At 41.5% G+C, this 23,321-nt stretch overlaps 1 protein-coding gene across 1 annotated transcript in view; it reads right to left on the bottom strand.

Moving 5' to 3' along the window:
* The window catches only part of galnt18b (UDP-N-acetyl-alpha-D-galactosamine:polypeptide N-acetylgalactosaminyltransferase 18b), a 129,731-nt gene that overhangs the window by 10,784 nt on the left and 95,626 nt on the right, over positions 1-23,321 (bottom strand). Inside the window, exons 7-9 of the mRNA XM_050053845.1 lie at positions 13,468-13,653; positions 5,897-6,034; positions 1,153-1,248 (exon numbers count right to left, since the gene is read on the bottom strand). Coding sequence (XP_049909802.1) covers positions 1,153-1,248; positions 5,897-6,034; positions 13,468-13,653 — 420 coding nt within the window. The remainder of the gene's footprint in view (positions 1-1,152; positions 1,249-5,896; positions 6,035-13,467; positions 13,654-23,321) is intronic.

Raw genomic sequence — 23,321 nt, 5'->3', positions numbered from 1 at the left:
CTACAGCAAACATTTGCTATGTATATGTGTCATTATAGAGGCAATCCGGGGTCTAATTCCTGCTGATGATGTAACACTGAAACATAAAAATAGAGCAGACTAGATTTGTCTTGCAGAGGAGATTCCTAATCTCATTAGGAACGCTGGTGCTACTCCAATCCTTTGTTTGAAATGCCTGGATTTATGAGAGATTTATAGCATATAACAGATTTATAATTAGCAAGTTTTAAAGTTATCTAGGTCTCAGAGAAGGCTGTAGAAGTTGGGTTTTTTAAGGCAAAAGATTAGAAGATTACACAGATTTCTCCTGAATCAGTTTTAATTTGCAGTGTGGTGCAAATATCAATACGAGGCGTAATGAGTGTGAAACGTCCGATAGATTCATTTGAATTGAGAGGGATAATGTGAGATCAGGCCTTGCTCTATAAGACAAGTTTACAACTGTCACGGCAAGGTTAAACAATCTCTGAAAACAATCTGCTCAGACATAATGGGATGGAGCAATCGATAGGAGCTGGAAGAGGCTGGAGAAAGTAAATGATAATCAAGCTGTGCTAACATTTGAAGACACTTAAACTCCCTATTATTTGGGCTGAGATATGTCCCGAACAAGTAGGCCAGAGATGCGGCTTTTAAAGACGTTGACTGATGAAAAACAGAAGCGGGGGGTTGAAATAATCCTGAGGTCTAATAGGCTGTGTGCGAGAAAGCAAACCTTTTGACATTAAAGTGAAGAAAACTGGAGACGGAGACAAATGTTCATGTCCAATCTAACTTAATCAAAAAAACAGGATTTTTCACCGTGTTTCGTCAATAACGTGGCATTTTATCCTGAGCTGGACTCAGTTAGGACATGTCAGCCCTAAATGGAGGTGCATGAAAAATGGACACGAGTTTAATATGTATTTAAAAACACTGAGGAGACTTTCTGTAAAGGGCAAAATAGAAAACCTGATCCTGTTTTATGAGGTAAAGCCGCTGAACTTGATCCAATCTGAAGGCAGAGGAAAGTTATTTTTCTTTAAGATGGAGGAGCTTTTATTGAGTCAGAAAAACCCAAGATGGAAATAAAATATAGAGGTGATATATTAAATCTGGCTTTGTGCTGCACCCTGTATGAAACAGTGGTGCGGAGAGATGGAGGGCTCTAACCTGAGGTGTCATCCCGTGACAGAGATACAGGATGGGGACGTTGTCATTGTCGGGTCCCTGGTCCAGACATAGATCATTCTTCAGGGAGTTTTTCAGCTGGCAGACAAAGACAAACACACACATAAACACACAAAGAAACAAAAGATATGAACTGTCTGGGGCTAAAATCATGCATACACAGACTTATTCAGATATGATTTGTTTTTGTTCTGATGCCCTCTGCCCCTGTGAGTGTTTATGCTGCTATCAAAAATGGCTTCTAACTTTTAAGGATATACACTCAGCAAGGTGCAGACAAGGGTGAGCTTCAATTCAAGTCCATCACAATTAAGATATGTTGCAAATCTCTTCCACAGTACACTTTATTCCTACTAAAGGTGGAGCACTTTCAAAGGGTTTCTATATTTGCTCTCAAAACAAGTTATTTTTTCAGATTAATTAGACATTTTGGATGAGTTATAGGCCCTTAAAAACAGTTTTCTTAATCAGCGTCTTACTATAAATAATTATTTCACACATAAACACACTGATGACTGCTAAAGTTCTAACAGTTAGTTAGCGTGTCGCCCACGCAGTCCTGACACAGCAGATTAACTCACTTTTTGATTCATAAAGTCTCACTAAATAATACCTTAAGATATATTTGCAAGAAAGATTTTAATTTCCAGGGGCTTTAAGACAGACTTTGAAATTAGTTAGTTATCCATAAATAAAGAGATTTTGGTATATGCTGAGTTTTGAAAATTTTGTGAGGTTGAAAGAATGCAGAAGTTGTAGCTTTGAAATTAAAAATGCATATTCAGCCTTTTTATCCTAAGATGAAGGACTGTGCTAAAAGATTATCCTAAGAAGATGACTGTAATACACAGGTGCCGACTTGTGTTTAACACTGAGGGGGCAAAAAATTCAAGTCTGATGTCGTCATGTCATGAAGAGACCGTGTACGCTTACAGAGTTTGGGCTGTTAGTTACTCGTAACTCATAGTTAACGCTATAATAGCTTGTAGGTGTTGGGAAGGGCTCTTTTCAACACGTAAATATCAACACTCGTGTTCTCTGTTGGACCTTAGTGCTATACACTGAAGGCATTCTTTTTATACTGGTGACCCTCTTTACAGCCATCTGAAGGCAGTGGGTATCTGTTCCATCTGCAGTCTCCAACTGGAGCTATGTTGCGCACTGTTGTACTACAATTACGCATGGTGGATCCGCTGCTTATATTTTGTACAACCAGCATCAGGTGGTTATAAAGTAACCACAGACCCCCAGTGCTTATGAGCGCATCAAATATGTCGTTTTGATGAACCATTCTACACAGTTTCTTCTTCACATGAACGTGTGTGTTGAAGACAGGACGCATTGAGAACAGTTTGCAAAGCACCACGAAAAATTGTAATTGTCTTAAAGGGATAGTGCACCCAAAAATGAAACTTAAGCCATTATCTACTCACCCATATGCCGATGGAGGCTCAGGTGAAGTTTTAGAGTCCTCACAACACTTGCAGAGATCCAAGTGGAGAGGGGGTAGCAACACAACTCCACCTAATAGAGGCTTACGGTGCCTCAGATTCAAACGTCCACAAACACATAATTGAAACCACAAAATATCTCCATACTGCTCCACCGTAGTGATCCAAGTGTCCTGAAGCCCCGACATAAAAAGTTGTTTGGAAAAACGTCACACGTGAGCACGGTGCACAGAGAGGCAGTTAGAGCTACAGGCTACAGTGAGGCTAAAAACAGAGATCAAATGACGTTTTTCCAAACAACTTTTTATGTCAGGGCTTCAGGTCACTATGGACGAGCAGTATGGAGATATTTTGTGGATTCAGTTATGTGTTTTTGGACGTTTTAATCTGGGGCGCTGTAAGCCTCCATTAGGTGGAGTTGTGTTGCTACCCCCTCTCCCCTTGGATCTCCGGAAGGGATGTTGTCAGTCTTTCACCATCCCAAACACCAGTTAAGCGGGTTAATTTCTGCCCGCTGTCTCTTTTCAAATGAGGCTGACCAAAATGTCACCTGGAGCTCCACATTTTTAATTATAGCACAGGCAGATATGAGGCTGTGATTAGCAACATGATGTGATAGAGATTGTTCCGGTTCAACATTCAAGTTTAAAAATGTCCATCCCATGTCTCAGACAACAATACGTTCCCTGAGAAAAACTCTCTGCAGTATTCCCCAACACTCTGTGAGTCATGACGGCCCTGTAATTAAACGGGTGTAATACACCATGATTGTCACAGCTTTTTATCATCCACCTATAATACTGTGTTCTTTCAGATCCCACCCTGAGCCCTAGTGTGCCGCAGGTGCGCAAAGGAAGCCTGACCACTGAATTGCCACAGGCGCACCTGACTGTGATGTTGCCACATGGTTTATGATAGTAGAGCCTGTGGTGTCTTCTTGTGTGCACATAAAGCGGGAGGACAAAACGTCTCGTCCCCCCTATTCTGGCACAGTAGCGCCATGCTGTAATATATATTCTGTATTTATGGTCATTTATATGTCTTGGAAAATTCTGTTGGAAGAGTAAATACAGTATTTCATAATTTAAAAACTATATTATACGATAATGTCTTGTATGATAAGTATTGATGGTGTTCCGTTTGCACTGGTACATCGATCATTACAGTTTTTGCCTGTTGGGCTACTTCATACACTGGGGACTGAACTGAGCTGTATATTTCACATATTTTCCCACTGATGTGTTTCCTTTTTGTTTCTGCTGTGTAATGGTTTATGTTGCTTGCTTTCTTCTCCCTTTCTTTTGCAGTGGAACTGAGCTACCACGCTGCACCAAACCAATTACCATCACCTCCACTGTGTGGCAATAACAATAAAGTATCTAAGTATCTATAAGTCCCATAGATGATTAATTGACTGTATAATTACAAGGAAGCTGAGAACAACCTTGGACAACCCCCGGTGAAGGAAAATTGGCTGAAAATATTTGGTGAGGTGAATTAACGGTTGCTTACCGAACTGTGAATAATGGTATGAGATAATTCCTCTGTGGTGACCAGTCCACCGATAAAATCATCTACTGCCAAAACACAGTGAGAGTGAGGAAGCTGCTCCACCTACCACCTGCTCTCTTCAACTCTGCAGTACATTATTTCATCTACAGGGGAAACTATTATCCAAACATTAAGCACTGCCTGCTGCGGTGCTCGAAAATGCATCTACATGGTTGTGTGAGTTTGGCATTATAAACCCAAAAAGAGAAAGGAGAAAGATGTTTATATCCCACAGTAGCCATCCAATATCAGCCTGGCATATACTCTTAGACTCACATAAAGAGAAGAGAAATATGAAAGGATATTTACAGAAAATATAGAAGAGGGCTGAGCTGGTTGAAACATCTGAAAAAGTCATATAATGACATCCTCTTAAATTCATTTTTGTTTTATCAAAATGTAAATTAGACACGTTACACTTGATGAATATGAATCAGACTTTGAGGCCCAGAGGGTTATTCATGCACATCATGACAAAGGTCCGCCTGATTGTGAGATACAAACTACACTGCAGGGAGCTCCAGGGATGGTGGTTTGCGTGGGGGAGTGAATTAGGTAAAGATGTGAGATCAGAAGAACACAGCTAGAGGATGATTCAGCTCCCCATTGGCTCAGGAGATGTCTACTTCTCTCTGATAATCAGTAAATCCACAGGCAGCGCATGGTCCCGTGCAACAGCTCCGGTCTACCCGTGTAGAAATAGTAAATATGCAACAGTGACACCTGTGGTGACGACATTAGATTGAAATAAAACAGCATTTAAAGCACCTTAAGTTTCTGTTATGTGATGTGTTGCTGAATTAGGTGTATAATATCCTTCAGATTTGATTGCACTGCTCTAACATGGGCATGGCTCAGCGAATACGGAGCGATACAGAGCTGTAGAGGACAGCTGGCTTCCACCCGCACCTCCCCTCACCCGCATTTAGATCAGGAGGAGCAGGACGGGGGAGAAATGAATAAATTAGACCTCAAACACATACTCTGGAAATGTCAACAAAGTTTTATGCTGACAAAAATAATTTCTATCCATGCAAGTGGCCAGGAATGTAACGACTGCTTAAACCACCGCAGCTGACTAACCCATCAAATGCATGTCGCAAATATAGAATAATGAGGTCAACTAACTCACAGAAATGAATGTAATGAGGTCGGCCTATTTCCTCGCTATATCCATCCACCATTTGTCAGTTTGTAATATAAAAATCATCCATACAACATGGAAAGCGGTGCCATAATACTGCAGTCTGTGTCACTGTGTATTAGGGTGCACCGCAGTGATGTGAGGTGGGAGGACCGTGGAAGTAAAGCTGTTTGAGAACAACTAGGAATGGGCAAATAGAAACACTGCCAGCCCTGTTGGCTGTCACTTTTTCTGGCTTCTCTCACTAATAAAATTCTGCAGCAAAGCCCTCAAGTGGGATAGACTACATCTATATTTAAAGTAAGCCTCAATTAATCTATATACGTATCTATTTTCACAGCATTAATCTAACAGAGGACGTTTTTTTTAGTAACTTCTGAAGTGAGGAGGAAAGAATAAAAGTTGCTGCAGCAAACCTGCTCTTTGTAAACTGTTTGTGCTCCTGACAGCAGCCATCCGCATCCCAACACAAGGGATTAAAATGATTTGCTCAGCCACGGTTTAGACTTGTTTTGGCTTCTGCAGAAGCTGAATTGCATTTGTGATGAAGAGGGAGGCGGCGGCGGCAGCGGCGGCTTACCACTCCGTATGCGATTGTGTCGCTGTACATCCTCATCTCGGGGTAGATGTTGACCAGGTACCATCGGAAAGTTTTGCACTGCAGCCTCTTCCTCAGAGCCTTCCTCTCAGAGATATCACCGATATCAATTCCTGGGTCCTGGGTTCAAGCAAACACAAACACACACACACAGACACACACACACACACAGAAGCACACACATGCAACAAAGCATAAAACTGATTAACTGCAGCTAGTGGAGAAGCAAATCAGATAATGGGCCATTGAGAAGTATGTGCAGCCATTTGTTGTGTGTTTGAAAAGCTTTTGTAGGATTTAGATTTTTTCCTGTTCTGACTACTGTACTGTTCCAGCTGCCACACTCAGAGCCACTCTCATGTTACCAGTGATGGAAAGTAATAGAGTACATTTACATTAACTGTGAGACATTTGGAGGTACTTGTATATTACATTATTGAGCAGGTACCATCGTAACGTTTTACACTGCAGCCTCTTCCTCAGAGCCTCGACTTCACTTCCTTTCAGAGGCAAATGTTCCTTTTACTTCACCACATTTATCTGATGGCTGCAGTTACTTTTAAGACAAAGGGCCCTGTTTGAATGAATTATAGCTCAGGGTCTAAAGTTCATGGTGTAAATGCATTTAGGATGGTCCCAACTCGACTTTTGCTAGTTAAACGGTGCATAATCTGGGTGCAAAATCATGTGTAAGGGATTGTATTTAGTCCCTCAATTAATCATAGGTGTGTTTCGGGTGTTACATGAATTCAACCAATACGAGGGTCGTGTCCTGTTCCCTTTAAAAGCCACGCGCACCTGCACCAGGAGCACTGCTGTTCCCACGGTGGATTCAGCAACTGGAGAAGTGGGCGGTTTTCTGCTGAGAGTAATGTAGTATGAGCAGTAATGTCACTGCAGCAAATATTGTGGGACATTTTAGCATTCATTCATTCATTTTCCATAACCGCTTATCCTGTTGGGGGTCACTGGGGGGCCGGAGCCTATCCCAGCTGTCACTGGGCGAGAGGCAGGGTATAGCCTGGACAGGTCACCAGACTATCGCAGGGCTAAGACATAGATATATAGATATAGACACCTATGGCTAATTTAGAGTCACCAATTAACCTGCATGTCTTTGGATTGTGGGAAGAAGACGGAGCACCCGGAAGAAACCCACGCTGACACAGGGACAACATGCAAACTCCACAAAAATGGGCTCCCCCACCCCGGGGTCCAAACCAGGAACCCTCTTCCTGTGAGGCAACAATGCTAACCACTGCACCATCGTACCACCCTATATTTCAGCAGCACAACTAAAAATTGTTGTAATAAACTTGACAGAGGAAACACAACTAAACCTTTAGCTTCTAATACATTTGTATACATGAAGTTAAGCTGCTTCTTGTGCTTGAATGTACAGAGCGTCTCGCTTACTGGGGAGGTGCAACTTATTCACATTTTATAGAATGTAAATACTATTTAACTCATGAGTGATTTATTATTTTACTCCATCCGCATGTCCCTGAATGTGTAACGGGCAGAGTGTAAGTGCATTGTGAACCCACCTATGTAGGTGCATGTCACTATCTGAATAATTCATTTATTTATTCATTCATTCATGTTCTGTAACCGCTTATCCTGTTTGGGGTCGTGGGGGGCTGGAGCCTTTCCCACCTGACATTGGGTGGGAGGCAGGGTACACCCTGGACAGGTCACCAGACTGTAGCAGGACTGACACATAGAGACGGACAACCATTCACACTCATGGCCAATTTAGAGTCACCAATTAACCTGCATGTCTTTGGACTGTGGGAGGAAGCTGGAGTATCTTAAGCTGACACAGGGAGAACATGCAGACTCCGCACATAAGGTCCCCCACCTCAGGGTTTGAACCCCCACCCCTTGCTGTGAGGCGACAATGCTAACCACTGCACCACCGTGCCACCATAATCTGAATAATGCACCCTTTAAATAGCAGGAAAATTCTCTTTTTGTTGGCCAGTGGCACAGTCACTTTCTGCTGCCTTTACAATAGCAACAGTGCACCTGATAACACCACATTACAAGACCTACATGCCCACAGATGTACAGATGAGCTCAAGTACATTTGCTACTTACACAACGTGGGTGCTGGTTGTGAAAATGACAACTGCATCGGTCTGAAACTAACACTGACAACTGCGCTGTGCTGTGCACCGTGTTACACCAGGTGTAAGACAGGGCCCTGAGACTGTGCATAGAACATCATGATAGGTTTATAAAATACATCTGTAAGATTAAACCAGTGGCTCCCGACATATTTGACAAGCAATTTTTTTAAGATGTCTATGGGCAGTTCAACTAAACAGACGTTTCACCTCTAAACTTTTTACGTCTTCATTTAAATAGCTGTTTGATGCCTCCAAATTTCATCTCCAAGAAGGTCAAATTCTCACAGAAAGAGAAAAGATGATTGAACATTCCAAAAAGTCAACACAGGTTTGTGTATCAGAACTTAATTTCCTCTTATTTCCTCTCCCTTTTTATTCATCTCATGACCCTTTAGATTTATTTTGTGACCCTTTGGAGGTGCCCACAGTTGGAAACCACTGGACTAAACCCTCTAACTGTACTTAAAGTAGATAAATAAGCTCCACCTTGAGCAGCTACAACAGTAGAAGTATTACTTTTTGAATTATTTTTTCGATACTTTAAGTACATTTAGCTGTTAATGTGCTTTAAGTATGAATCTAAATGCAGTATTTTTGACTGTGTCTTATTGCTACTTTCACCTAAATTAAGGATCTAAGGAATTAAGTAGCACTTCTTCCACCATTGCATGTTATCATCTGCCTTTCATGTTGTCCTCTGCATCTCACTGAATGTCACCGATGCCTCTTTAATAACTCTAAAGGTGAAGTGGGAGCAAATGGTGCTCAGAAACATCAAAAAGTAAACTCAGATGGACTTCATGTGAACACTGGCACTGTGTTTATATTCACACTCTCAGAGGTAAATTAACACTGACAATTTTTCTGTGTAGTTAATTCAGGGGGCTAAAGCTGGGGCTAAATTTCATGCTTCTTGAGTACAGACTCTGTTAAACGCCTCATTATTGACTGAATGAATTGCCTGCAGATGTTCATCTATTCATAACGTGGATTTACATATTCAAACAGATTATGCAGGAGGAGGAAAAAAAAAAAAAGCTTCAGTGAGCAAACATTTGACTTCGCCTTTGAGGGATGCTACATTTAACATAAGACGACATAGTGCGGTTATTTACTTTAATTTACTGCATCCAGTTCAAGATCAAATGAAAATCAGTACCCAATATAACACGTACACAAGCATAAAAACTCAGCGTGCAGATACATGTTTGGTATCAAATCAAATTAGATTCTTGTGATTCTGCAAACTGTGAGACATTTTGTACTTTATGAGTTGTTGACACTGCAGATGTCTTTACTCAACATCTCACATAAACCAATAAAGCATCATAGATTAAAAAGAATAAACTGCATCTCTGCTGAAAGAAAAACACATAATTGAATAAAATTAATTAAGTACATCTTTCTTGTCTCTGCACTACATTATTTCTCTCTGTAATATTAATCATTTTGCTCCCAAGTCGTAGCTGTAATCCAGATAATTTCTTTAATTTGTCTTTTAAAATCTTATTGTCGTCCTTTGTATCGAATTTTCTCGCTGCTAATGTCTCCATTCGGACCATCTTATTGAATCATATTTAGTATTTATTTATTCTGTGTCACGTATTTAATTCAGGCCATTCTGTAAGTAACAAGAAATCATTTCATTTGAGCCTTCAGGAGGTGTCAGGGGCCTGATTCAACTAAACATCTGCGGTGGGAGGAGCGCAGCCGATAGCAGATGACACTCAACCCCGTGACATTTAGATTAGGTGGCTGCAGAAAGGAGCTGCCTGTTTGTGCTGTAGATTTATGATGGTATCATCTGTAGTCATATTTGTGGGTTTGAGCATCACTTTTTTTTTTTTTTTTTTTTTACATCTGACTTGGATTACTGTGTGAATGCTCCCTTTGGATGATGACGCAAAAAGCTGCAACAGCAAATCCTGTGTATAGGTAACATGGTGCTGTCTTTCAATGAAGCCTGCAGCCAGTTTACGGCTGACATCTGACATTTAAAAAAAATGGGACACATGTACATACAGAGGATGGTGTTCAAAAGGCTTAGAGTTCATGCAGTTCAGCGTACACTGTTTCACCTCAGCTGTCTATAAAACTGTGGAGCTGAAAGAACCTCATGATGACGGGCGGCTTATGATTCGTTTCTGCTTTATGAAAAACTATTTTGTAACTTTGTGCAGCGGTGGATGAAGTACCTGAGAGCCACACTTCAGTAAATGTACAAATATTTCACTAGAATATGACGCTGGCAGAAGTTAAAGTCACCTATTAGAATATTACTTGAGTGAAACTCTCAAAGTATCTCATATTTACTGATATGATATTAAATGTATTTAAAGGAGCAGTGTGTGGGACTTAGTGGCATCTAGCTGTGAGGACTGCAGATTGTAACCAGCTAAAACGTCTACAGTGTGCCAATTATGAACTCCCGGTTAGGATTCCTTCAGTTTTTATTATTCAGGAGGTTTTTACCAGGAGCCAAATTATCCGCAGAGGTCTCCTCCTCCCCAAACCAATCAGATCATGTGATTAAAACCAATAAAAACTGATGGGCCGCTAGCCCAGCACCTGCTCGTATGCACTCGCTTCTTTTCTCTGATAACTTAAGATCCAGAAGTTCAGAAGGTTTTTACGGGGAGCCAAATTATCCGCAGATGTCTCTTCTCATCAAAACAAGCGGACCTGATGATTTAAACTGGTAAAATCACTGAATAAAGCAGTGTCATGTTAAAAATCATTGTTTTTCTGATGCGGTTTTCGTGGAGGGGCTGCCAACTATGATTGGTGATGCAAAAACGCGGACGGCCATATGCCAGTGTTTGATTTGTCCATGCTGGGCTACTGTAGAAACATGGCTGAGAAACATGGTGGACTCTGTGGACAAGGACCATATCCATGTGTACATATAAATGTCTCATTCTAAGGTAACAAAAACACAATGGTACTTATTTTCAGTTGATTGCAAACTAAAGGCATTTTACTTATTAAATCATATTCTACTTCTGCAAATACGTCCCCCTAAACCCTACACACTGGACCTTTAACATGTACACCACAATAAAAATGAAGCCTACATTACACTTGAGGTCTTCTTCACAACTAATGCAGCGACGCCTGTGGGCTAGTTCAGGCAGTCAACTCAAGCTGCACTGATTCACACACACACGTCATATGTCACTCTCCATATGTCATCTACAAAACACACCCTCCCAATTTGGCGGTCTATTTAAGCTGCAAAATCTTCCCAGCTAACTCTTTGCACTGTCTACGCTGCTGCTGCCCTGCATCAGTCTGCTGCTTGCTCTCTCAGCCCCACCTCCACCCCAGCACCCACCTGCAGGCTCCGGCGAGAGGGGGAATATTCAATCATCACTCCCCAGTATCTCATGTTAACATATCTGCGGGAACCATGAGGCCGGAGTCTAGACGCAAACTCTAACTATGCTCTGCTTTTGACATAAACATTTAACACATCAGTTGTCTGACTGAAATAGGATTTAAAGAAACCCTTTGACCTCCAGGGCTGACACACTGCAGTAGAGCAGTCACCGCGCAGTTACACTGTCACAAATCTTTATCTCCTCGAATCATTACTCACCCTCTCTGCTGTGGGACTCCACTCTCTGCTTCCATCATGAAGTCAGTCTCATCGCCGAGTGGAATTCTACTCACATAGTCGCTAGCATCTAGCATTAGATCTGACATGCAGCCTGGACTTGACTGGAAATCGAAACTTAACTGCGGCTTTGAGAGCACTTGTTAACAGCCACCCTTCTGTGATTAACCTATTATCTAAATTGCAAGCTAGTAACACTGATGTGCCAAACCTACCTATTTTTTTTGTAGTAACAAAGCATAAAAAATGCCCAGGGAAAATGTGCCTTGGTAAAAGTATACATTTTATTTTGGAAGTATGGTAGGGTAAAAGTTTAAGTGTTTTTACTTTGTTACATTACACCACTTAATTTGGGTGTATAGTTTCCCCTTCAGTTACACAGGTGGTTTGCAGTTTTGACCATTTGTCAGCAAAAAATAACCATACATTTTTAATCGAACAGATTGCTTTAATGTAATAAACAGATTTTTACCCAGATTTTATGACTCCACACATCCAAATATGTCGTACTCCCAGAAGACACTGCAGTAAAAAAGTCCTTTAGAAGCAAGCACAGCTCATAATACTCATCCATTATTACAGAGTTGAAATAAAAATGGCAAATACTGAGGGAATCTGTTAGTGGCATAGTGGTTACCATGCACGCCACATACCTTGAACGTCTCCGTTTCCTGTCAGCATATCTAATATAACCCATCCACTAAAGGCCAAATGCCAAATATATTTACATAAAAAAATGGCAAAGCCAAATGAGCTGCTCATTATACACCAAAGTCCCTCAAAGTGATAAAATAAAAGTTGAACTACTGAGTGTTTGTGCTGCAAATGGTTCTGAGTTTCTTTGTGTTCATGAAAATTTCATCAGACTTTCACCTTTTTGTCAGAGATAAACACAGTCACATATTTCTAATGAATAAGAATTATAATAATAACACCTTTGTACTGTCGATAACTACACACAGATAATTGCTTGTATTGTGACACCATTGTGAAACCGTCGAGGGCAGACTGAGACAATGGGCCCCTGTGCACAGACATGCACAGATATGTCGCCTCCTTTTTCTTTATCTTTGGTGGTTTTGTGCCTCTTTGTGGTCATTTTGTTTGTCTCTGAGGTAGTTTGTGTCTCTTTTGGTCGCCATGTGACTCTTTGTTGTTGTTGTTCCATTTTTTGTGGGTATTTTGTGTCTGTTTACAGTTCCTTTGCATCTCTTGGTCATTTTGAATCTCTTCCCGATCAGTACATGTTAATTTGAGCGACACGTAACCTTCTCCATTTTACGTAGCCTTGATTCAGTATACCACGCATCTCTATGTTTCATTACAAATGCAACTTCACTTATTCATCACTGCATTCCTTATGATTTGGTGGGTTGGACATCATCGACTTTGCTTTTTAATGTACTCCAGGTTTTAACATATCTGGGGAAAACTGCATTCTCCTACTCTGCACCTTGGGCACGGAACAATCTTCAAAAAGATCTAAAATTAGAAACACTTATATCCATTGACGGATTTAAGGCATCATAAAGAATGCGTTAAAGAGACATGTGCTTGTTTTTCTTGAGAGGCCACTATGTTTGAATAATTATTGTTTTGGTGTTGATTTTTATATTTTATGTTGTATTTTTTGCATTTTAAATGTGTTTTGACTGGCTGCTACCTTGGCCAGATCTCTCTTTTCAAAAGAGATTTTCAATCTCAATGGGACTTCCTGGTTAAATATAGGTTAAATAAATAAAAATAATGACAGGCCCCTGACACTTTGGGCCCTGCGCCTGTTCAGTACAACACAATCAACTCACCTCCACGGGAATATTCCAGGCCATGTAGACGTGGCTTTTAAACTCATCCATCCAAACTTCTGCAACCCTGAGGGCGTTTCGCCGCACGTGAGACGTCAGATCCTCGGTGTAGGGTTTATGAGCACGCTCTATGTGGGCGATGCGAGCACAAGGCAGGACCTCCACGCTGCCGCCACACTGCCACACCTGGTTTAGACATTACAAATGCAAAGAAAAGAGAAATCTGTCATTCATCTGCAGTCACAGGAAATCATAAAGTCACAATACACAAACACAGCCTTCAAGACTTGAAACCACAGCTGTACTAAAGTCTGCACAGATGTTGCTGTGACATACTGTTGCACCTCATGTTCATGCTACCTAAAATTTAGGCTTCCCATAGAGCACTGAAATAATGTTTGAAGTTTACTTTAGAAAGTTAAAAGTTTCAGGAAAGCCTAATTCCTTCTGCTGCTGCTGCTGTTCTATATTTCTCATCAGTCATTATACATGATTCTACCATCAGACTAAAAAACAGACTGTATCTCAGGTTGGAGAGCACCTGGGAGGATCTCCACTCAGTCGGTGCAGTGGGCCCACACTAGCATCACTTCCAGGCTGCTTAAAGCACGTTTTGGCCAACAAGCAGAAGCCCTTCATCATCACCTCTGCAGCCTCCTGTATCCTTGACAGTGAGGAGGGAGTCCCCGTGGTGGAAAACGTTAATGTCCCAGCGCCCAGGAGGAGCAGCCCAAGTCCTTGATGACTAAAAGCCGGTGGCACTAACTCCACACATACAGTAATGAAGACCTGTGGGAGGCTCGAGACCGTAATGCAGGGATCTCTGCAAACTCTTCCCGACTGTGATACCTCTATCCAGCAAATGGTGACAATAAAAGGCCCCGCAATGAGGACTAAAAGGAACTGCTGTTAAAAATGTTTTGTGTGCATGCGATGACACTTTCTGTAATAGTTCATTATTTTCTCAGATCACTTAAATATGTGTAAACACTGCATTCAGCAAAGAACAGAGAAACCCAGGCTTCATATTGTGCATTTTTTCCAAATGCTGCTTACACACTTAATCACATAAATAGGCTTTGCCATACTTTCCCTTATACATTTTAACATGTAATCAAGCATTAAATGCGTTGTTTATGGTTATTTATGTAATTCTTTCATGTATTCTTTAACAGCCCTAATCACCCATATCAGCTATTAACATTTCAATTTATTTTGTCATCTTTTGATTAACATTCATACATCAAAAAGGATGTGACTTTCTGAGTTACAAAAACTTTGAGGAGAACTGTGAGAATCAAAGCTTGGGGGGAAATTAATTAGGAAATGAATTAAACTGTACAATGCTGCTGATTAGTATCTGAAAAATCTGAATGGCATCGCAAAGCAATTCAAAAACTCAGCAGAGGCAATGAAGATGTGCTCTCCTGTTTACAAGCTCACATTTGTATGGGGTCATCAAAGGAGATGTCACCACCAGAGCCTGTCGAGGATCCTCAGAAACCACTTAAATATGCTGAGCTTAACATTAGTGCAGGACAGCCGGCGTTTCAGTGTGAATAAGGCTGAAATCATCTCGCTGTGCTGTTATGCGAGGATCAAAAAGCACAGCTGACATCATTCTTGTGTTGAAGTTAAATGTGTCTTTCCATCAAAAAACCTTTTGCCGAAGAACGAGCACAGTGCTTGGTGCAGATAAGCATCATTACGAATGATGTGACAAACTGTGGATGTGATTGGGACACTAATAATAGGACTCCCTCTGTGGCCACTGAGCTGGCTGTCAAGCAGATGTAGCCATGACCTGTTGTTGTGCTGTCCATGACAGTTATTCAAGAGAGAGTTGCCTTTTCAGTCTTTTTATTAACTATTCATTTAAAAAAAATCTAATTCAAAAGGTGTTTTTCAATTTCCTTTACAACAGTAAACCTTGACCCTGATTGAGGTCCCAGAGTTAGAATACACAGCTGGTAATTAGCTGAGCATTATGCACATAATGGTCGAACACGCTATGTCTTTACACACATACACACACTTATTCAATGAGCTGTGTTGTTAACAACGTGTGCAGTATTTCTATAGAGAGATTTCTCTGGGCGGTAATTGATCAAAAGTAATCAATATAACAACTCAGACTGTGAAGTTATACCAGAACATCTTGCATGATTTATTTCCCCGGTTTTAAGATGGACAAAAACTTGAGCTCGTCATCTCAGTCTGAGTGGATATTCTGTAAGTAATGCTGAATAAAAGGCTCATGTTGTAGTTGACTTTAATGCCTGAAGAGAAACTGGTGAATTGTGGCAGCCGTGGTGGTGTCCAGGCGTCACAGTGAAACTCCCCATTACTGACTGATAATCATGCCCAGTTCCCAAAAGCGTATCAGTGAGCTCATTTTATCATGGAAAAATACGAAGAAACTCAAAGGCCAGACATGCCAACATACAAATCAACACACTCATTGAACCAAAGAATTCCTGCCATGGTTGGTACAGTTGGTGATGTCGACCAATTAATTTAACTGAATAGACAATCAACAGAATATTCACAGCCAACTATATTTCTAAAGATATTTTTGTCTTTATTTAATAGGACAGATTTAGCATGAAGGGGGAAGAAAGAGTGGGAATGACATGCTGCAAAGGTCCGTGGGTTGGAATCAAGCCCCTGGCCGCTGTAGCAAGAACACAACCTTTGTACATGGGGTACCAACTCTACCAGGTAAGCTAGTGGGTGCCCCCAAAGCCAAATATTTTGATAGGCTAACTGACTAAAAGTTTTATTAAATTTATTAAAGTCCGTCATTGGTTCATCGTCTGTTGGTCAAGCAGTTCTGTGAGGCTTTACTGAGGTACAGTGTTGCTTGAAGCTAAATGCTATGGTCAGAATGCTAACATGCTAACAATGACAGAGGTAACATACAAATACTCAGCAGGTATGCTAAGGTTTACCATTTGCATACCTGCCATTTGCAAACCATGGCACTAGATCAAAAGTTAGGAGCTCACCAAAGCTATTAGTGTTCATCCTAAGGAGGACATGAATGCTTGTATCAAATTTCATGGCAATCTGTCCTTACGCTGTTGTCATTTCACTCAATACCACAAACACACCTCATGGTGGAATTAGAGTAAAGTCACAGGATCACCAAAGTCATTAGGATTCATCCTCTGGGCACCATGCATATCTGTCCCAAATTCCGTGGCAAACCATCCCACAGTTGCTGAGATATTTAAGTCTGGAACCAAAGTGACAGACAGACCCACACTGCCATTTCTAGAGCGGTGCTGCCATCTTGGATAAAAATCAGCAGACTGATGGACAACAAAAATAATCAGCTGCAGTCTTATCCTTCTGAACCTGACTAAAATTGAAAAAGTTGAAAATGGCGCGGTGAAGAGTTCGTTGCCTGAGTCCAGACCTTTGAATCTGCCCACCTATCTGGCACTGTCACATAAAACAGTGGCTTTTCGGTTGATGATCCATTGATCGTACATCAGATTGTTTCAGTGTTTCCCAGTGAAGATGTCCTAACCTGCTCTGTGCATCAGCGAACAGGCCAAGCGATGTGTTGCTTGTTTGAATAACCACTTGCCCTGGCTTTATTTAGGCAAAGCTTTGCGCACCTCCAACCTATTTTCAGAGCAACACCAAGCTGTTGCATAGGCTCGCTCAAGGCTCAACAGGCGTGTGGGTGTCGCTTGTAGCAAATGGTTAATGGTCTTGCACTTGTGTAGCGCCTTTCTGTTTCTTACCACTCCTTAGCCACAGTACATCTGGAAACCTTTTCACCCTCCTTCTGCCAGAGTTCGCTTGCTCACTGTATGTTAGGAAGAGGTGTTACGATTAGCCAATCAGTGCCACGGGTGTCAAGCTGTTATCAAGCCGCTTGCCAATAAGGGATTATAACAACAATGGTGACTGCTGAAGACAAGTCAGATGCTGCTATAGACCCTTTTACTGTTAGTAAACAGTATGACGTTTTTGGTGGGTGGGCCTTAGCTGGAGGCAAAACAATTCTTCACAGACATTAGCTAGCACTAGCTAGCAAGTTCTGTTGGTTTGTGTTCGACGATGGAGGAAGATGATGCGGGTCGTGCATTAAGAGATACTCATTCTGAGTACTGGAGTGCACTCTGAGCTCTGTCTGGGGAGCCGAAGCAGCAGAGCGTCAAGTGGAGTGAATGTGTGATTACTAAAGCGTTTGTTAATTAATGTAGAAATGTAAAGCTCCGTTTCGTCGACCAACAGGGATCTCATTTTCGTGTAGAGCGTCAGACTGAATTTACGAACACGCCGTGTCAGGTCACTCACTCTCCGGGATCGCCAGTGCTACTTGAATAAGTAAACACTGACCAACGGGACCAGACTGGTCGACCCGTGTGCTGTCACTCAGTGGATAGATGATTTAACAGGATTGCTGAAGGTGGGATGGCTTTGTGGTTAATTACTATGTCAATCTTACAAAGGAGACGACACTTGAACGGTTTCCTCCAGTTTGTTTTGCTATCGAAGCTCCCGTTAGCTTATACGCTAAAAAGTTGGCGTTATGGAGAAATCCAATATTCCTCTTAATACCTTCCCAATGTCTGATGAGGTGGACATGATAATCCTTAATACACATAACGTTAATCATCCCTACAACAGTAAATACTTTTTCCCTAACCTGATATGAAGTGTGCGCTGCACATGTGAGCATTTTAAGTGATGGCCTCTGTCCAGTCCTCACATCTTATGGCATTTAACCACAGATGTCTTTGTTTTTGTTGGCGAGTCATGTTTTGCCTCCAGCTAGTAAAAAGACGTCATTGTGACGTTGGTCCTAAAAGGGTCTACTGAGACTCGTCTAAATCAACATGTCTTGTCCATATGGTTCGACATCATAGTTTGTTTTACCTTGCTCTGCTTCACTCTTTAAACCCAAGGAAAACCAGTGTGCTTGCATTGCTACAAATCAATGTTGACTTAAAATGACATTAGATTCAGGAGCATGTATGGGTCTCTATTGGTTAGGGGAAATCAAATCCCTCTCTATCACAGAAAATAATTAGAGAGGAGGCAATGTCAGACTGAAGATAGAAAGCAGAGTGTAACGAGTTGACAACTCTGACTGATATCAGGCAAAAACATTGGAACAACTGTGCCATCACATTTTAAAAGCCACAGTCAATTACAGCTTGTATGCAACCTCGGCCCCAAAATAATTCTGCCTTCGTTCTTCAGCGTCAACTCTCCTTTCTGACAATGAAACAAATGCCTCCGTATTTTTGCCTGTGGGACGCCCCCCTGCAGTTAACCACTAATTGTGTGCTGCTTTTTTTCCAAATTAGTCACAAGAAATGGGTCATTACTGTCAACACACAAGTCTGGCTCTTCCATTACTACGGAGGGCTGTGTTGTTATTCCCTTCAAAATACAACACATTTATACAGTTGGATATTCCTAATAGCGCACTCCCCTTGCAACCCGCCATCTAATTTGCATGCCTGACTCATACAATCTGTTTTCCAGTGCCCTGCTGAAGCGGAAAGCACGGTTCAACAGCGACTGCAACAAAAAAACTACACAACACTCTGCTCCGAGATGGTGGTATGATGTTGTATGAGAGACTCCACCTCCACACTGTCAGAAAGTTGTAAAACAGCAAATTAGATTTACAAAACTTCCGACACTTGGTCCATGTCATTTAAAGGGGTTGTTTCGTACCTCACCCACACTGCGGCACAAACAAATCCAATCACCACTCCACCACTTTTGTTCTACTTTGTGTTATTAAGAGTCAGGTCCTCACTCCACCCAGTCTCCCTGACTCCACAGCGATGGAACAATCTTTGTCAGGACAGCACAACCACTCCCTTCCCTTGTAAACATAAAAACTCATCTCCTCAAGAAATGCCTCACGTCCCCCTGCTTCCTCTTGTATCACACCCCTTTTGGTGCCACATCCTCCTGTAAATATGCTCCTGTCTCAATCTGATCTCGTTGTCCTCCCTCTAATTTCTTTCTGTAGAACTTCTCTGGCAGACAAGAGGTCTCACATTACAGCAGTGTTTGCTTAGATCTATTATCACGGCACCATCAGCCTGAGCCTAAGCTAATTTTTACTGCTGCCCTCATCATAATTTGCTTTGGATAAGAGCAAGAGCTAAATACCTTTAATGTAAATGTAATGCGAGTGGAAGTGCTCTCTTCATTTTTCTGACTACAGCGGTGCCAGTTACCAAGCAGAGCGTCTCGTGGCTTAAAGTGGATTTTGATGGGAGTTCACAAAATCTTTGAGTACATGAGGCATAATAATGATGCGGTTTTATGGCGCAGCAATATGTCAAATGAAATTACAGAAGATTCACTCACAAGCTTAATGATTAGATTGTCAATCTACTTAATAATTTCATGAACTTTTTGCAACCTCTTGTATGGTTCGCTGCCTCAAAATACTCCACACAAAATCTATCTTTAGAGTGTCGAGCGCTCACACCCTGCGGGCTTGAAAGGCGGCTGTAACATGTTGGTGTTTTTTCGTCTCCGCTAAGAAAAGCAGCTGTTTCAAGTCGTGTCAGTTACAACAGACTCCAAAATTCTCAGAGCCAGAAAAAGGATCAAGGCGTACATAAAATGTTTCAAACTACTCCTGCAGCATGAAACATTCCTCTATTGCTCATTCATGTCCTCGCTATTGTTCATCTGGAGAAACACAAAGCTTCTCTGGTATGCTATTTCCCTCTTCAAAGTTCTGTGGTGCTAAATTTACACTTTTACACCAATATTACCCAATTATCACTATGCACAATTATCATGGAGAAACTATGATTGTCAAATCATAGCTTAGCAACTGTAACTAGGCACAGCAGGTGTGTGAAGCTCTGGATGTCTCTACATGTTCAGAAGTGTACATGGGGCTGTGGTAAGAGCTCATTCACTAGAGACCTGTACAATCTCTATGCCAGGTTTGATACTCTCAACTGCTTCACTGAGTGTGAGAGATTGCTTGGGAGCCTACACACCCCCAGGGCTGTCACACTGACGATCAGATTGTATATCGTGGATTGAAGGGGTGATCAACAAATAGTCTTTACTGTGCGAATACTGATTTAATAAAGTGATTTTAACTAACAGAACTAAGATGTTATAAAAATCTGCAGCTTACTGACACTGCCATCACTCACAGAGCACTGACCATAGCACACTGCCCCCGCCACCCCCTCAACCCATGCTTCAGCCTCTTCCCCTCTGGCCGCAGATACAGACAACAACTCTGCAGAAAAACTCGCTTTGGGAGGAGTTCTGTGCCCTCAGCCATTACAGCCCTAAATAGCCTGGGCACACTGTAACAGACTTATATCTGAGTGTTACTCGTTTTGAGTGTTTGATTGTGAGCAGACCGTGAAAACAAATTTTTAGAGGACGACAAAGACTGAATCTGAGCCATTACTGCCTCACAAAAACTGAAAGCACAAATTTAATAAATATGCCAGCTTGAAAAGGTGTGTTTTCAGACGGGATCTGAAGGTGGAAAGAGAATCAATATCGTGAATGTGTTGTGGGAGAGAGTTACAAAAGGCAGGGGGCAGAAAGGCTGAAGGCTCCAGACCTGACCGTAGTCGAGAGGGCAGATGGTGAAGTGAGTTGGACGAAAGAGGAGGATCAGAGAGTACGAGAGGGTGTGTAGATATGAAGGAGCTCGGAGAGATACGAAGGTACTAGTTATGAAGGACCTTAAGGTGAGTGGCAGAATCTAGAAATCAATACGATACTAAACAGGGAGCCAGAGAAGCTGGTGAAGAACAGGAGTGATATCATCTGAAGGAGGTTTTGGTAATGATATGGGCAGCTGAATCCTGGACCAAATGAAGTTTATGAAGGCCACAGAGGACAGAACTGTAGTCAATACGGGATGCAATCAAGGTGTAAGTGAGATCAACGGTGATGTTCAGGTGTAAGTGACGGGTGATGATGATTAAAGCTGAGGTTGTAGTTTTATAAAAAATATCTATATTCGCTGAAACTGTCTCTATATTGATACAGCACTAAATGAGACGGATAATCTGGGAAAAAAATCATATTCCTCTGCCCACTCTGTTGCCTTGCTGCACTTCCAATGGCCTTACTGAACATGAATGAATACAATCAATCAAAGCCGAGGGATCTCTGGAGCAGCTGTCAATCATGTCAATCACTGCTCGTGAACTGCGGACAATCTAATAAAACCAGAGGTTAAAAAGTGTTTTGACGGTCGATTTAAAAAAAGTCTACAAAAATGAGCTTTAAGTGATTCAAAAGAAGTCACTGATTCTGCAGGTCTTATCTCCTCAGGCAGGTCCCTCTATAGCCAAGGGGCCCCGACAGCAAAAGCACAATCACATTTAGATTTAAGCCTTGACTTTGGAACTGCCAGAACGCCCTCTCCTGAAGATCTAAGACTGCCAACTGGCTCATGTGGGGTCAACGCCTCTACTATGTAGCTTGGGGCAAGACCCACAGGAGCTTTAACAGTGATCAGTAAAATCTTGAAATCACTTCTAAGAGAAGAGGAAGCCAATGCAGAGAAGCCAGGATTGAGATGATGTTGTCTGTTAAAACCAGTAAGAAACCTGTAAAACTGTCAAACTAGGCAGCGCTGATCAACTATGAATCAACAAACACATTTTAGTGCACTGTTTAACTGTAAAATGAGAGAGTTGATCTGGCTGGTGGGTGGGGCTTGGTACTTCAGTCGACTGTATCCAACATTGCAGCTGGATCACAAACTTTCTCATTTTACAGCTAAACAGTACACTAAAATATGTTTCTGAAAACATCTGAGGTAAGAAATGGGCAATGCAGTAACAGAATCTTGATTCACATTTGATCAGCGCTGCCTAGTTTGACAGTCTGACTACATCATTTTTTCACAGACTATTTGTCTCGTGTACTTCTTTCAGAATAAAGTGAGAGTTTCAGCAAATATGACACAAAGTTACTTTCAAAAAAGTTATCAACTGCAGTTTTAATATGTAGTGCATAACATCAAGCACATTTCAAGGTAGTTTTGAGTTGTTTGAAAGTTTTAAAGTCAGCTTAAATCTGTAAACCAGCCCATGGCAATAACGTTAATTAGCTGGCTGGTTAATGATGAGATCTCGGTCAGTGTCAGTCGTCATTTCAGCTGTCAAAGCTGATGGTCTTTTGTTAACTTTGTTAACTCATTTTGAAAAAAAATCAATCAATTTTGAGTGGTCTGCCACTTTTATCATGAGCTGGGTTACCGTCCACACGCAGTACAAATTTTAACCAAATTTTCAGAAAATCGGCCAAAGAAAATGCAAATTTATGAGCTTTTCCATCCACTACTATTATGTGAATATTGGGAGATGATTCATTGAGATAAACAGGAGGTGGCACTAATTCTCCAGTCAGGTGCCACTACAGAAGAGGGCGCAACGGCATAATGTAATTAACAGAGCGCCCTTCAAATCTCGCATGAAGGAAAACAATGGATGTATTATTCCAGAGAGCAAACTGGACAGGGACATAGAGAGTTCTGAACAATTAATATCACAGCTCTGTGATCGTTTTGGTGACAGCCCTGTGTGCATACATAAGAGACAAATACAGTGACAATATGTCATAAGTTTATGTCATAAATTATTCACTGAGTCTGTTTCTATCGCACTTAGTTGCATTTACCTTTGTCAATACACCAACTTTTTCACCTCCCCCGGGTGAAATAAAAAAAAACTTGCGATATTTTAAAGATTTTTTTTGGTGTTTCCAGTCAGATGGACAGGTGGATCAAATGCACCTGTTGTTTACAGCATAATCCTGCATGCGAGACTGGCAGAGCATCAGTAACTAAGGCGGGTGGAGCTTATTGA

This window comes from Epinephelus moara, chromosome 1 (genome assembly GCF_006386435.1).
Source record: "Epinephelus moara isolate mb chromosome 1, YSFRI_EMoa_1.0, whole genome shotgun sequence".
Lineage (NCBI taxonomy): Eukaryota > Metazoa > Chordata > Actinopteri > Perciformes > Serranidae > Epinephelus > Epinephelus moara.
The sequence above is the reverse complement of the archived record's forward strand: the minus strand, read 5'-3'. Positions and strand labels throughout refer to the sequence as shown.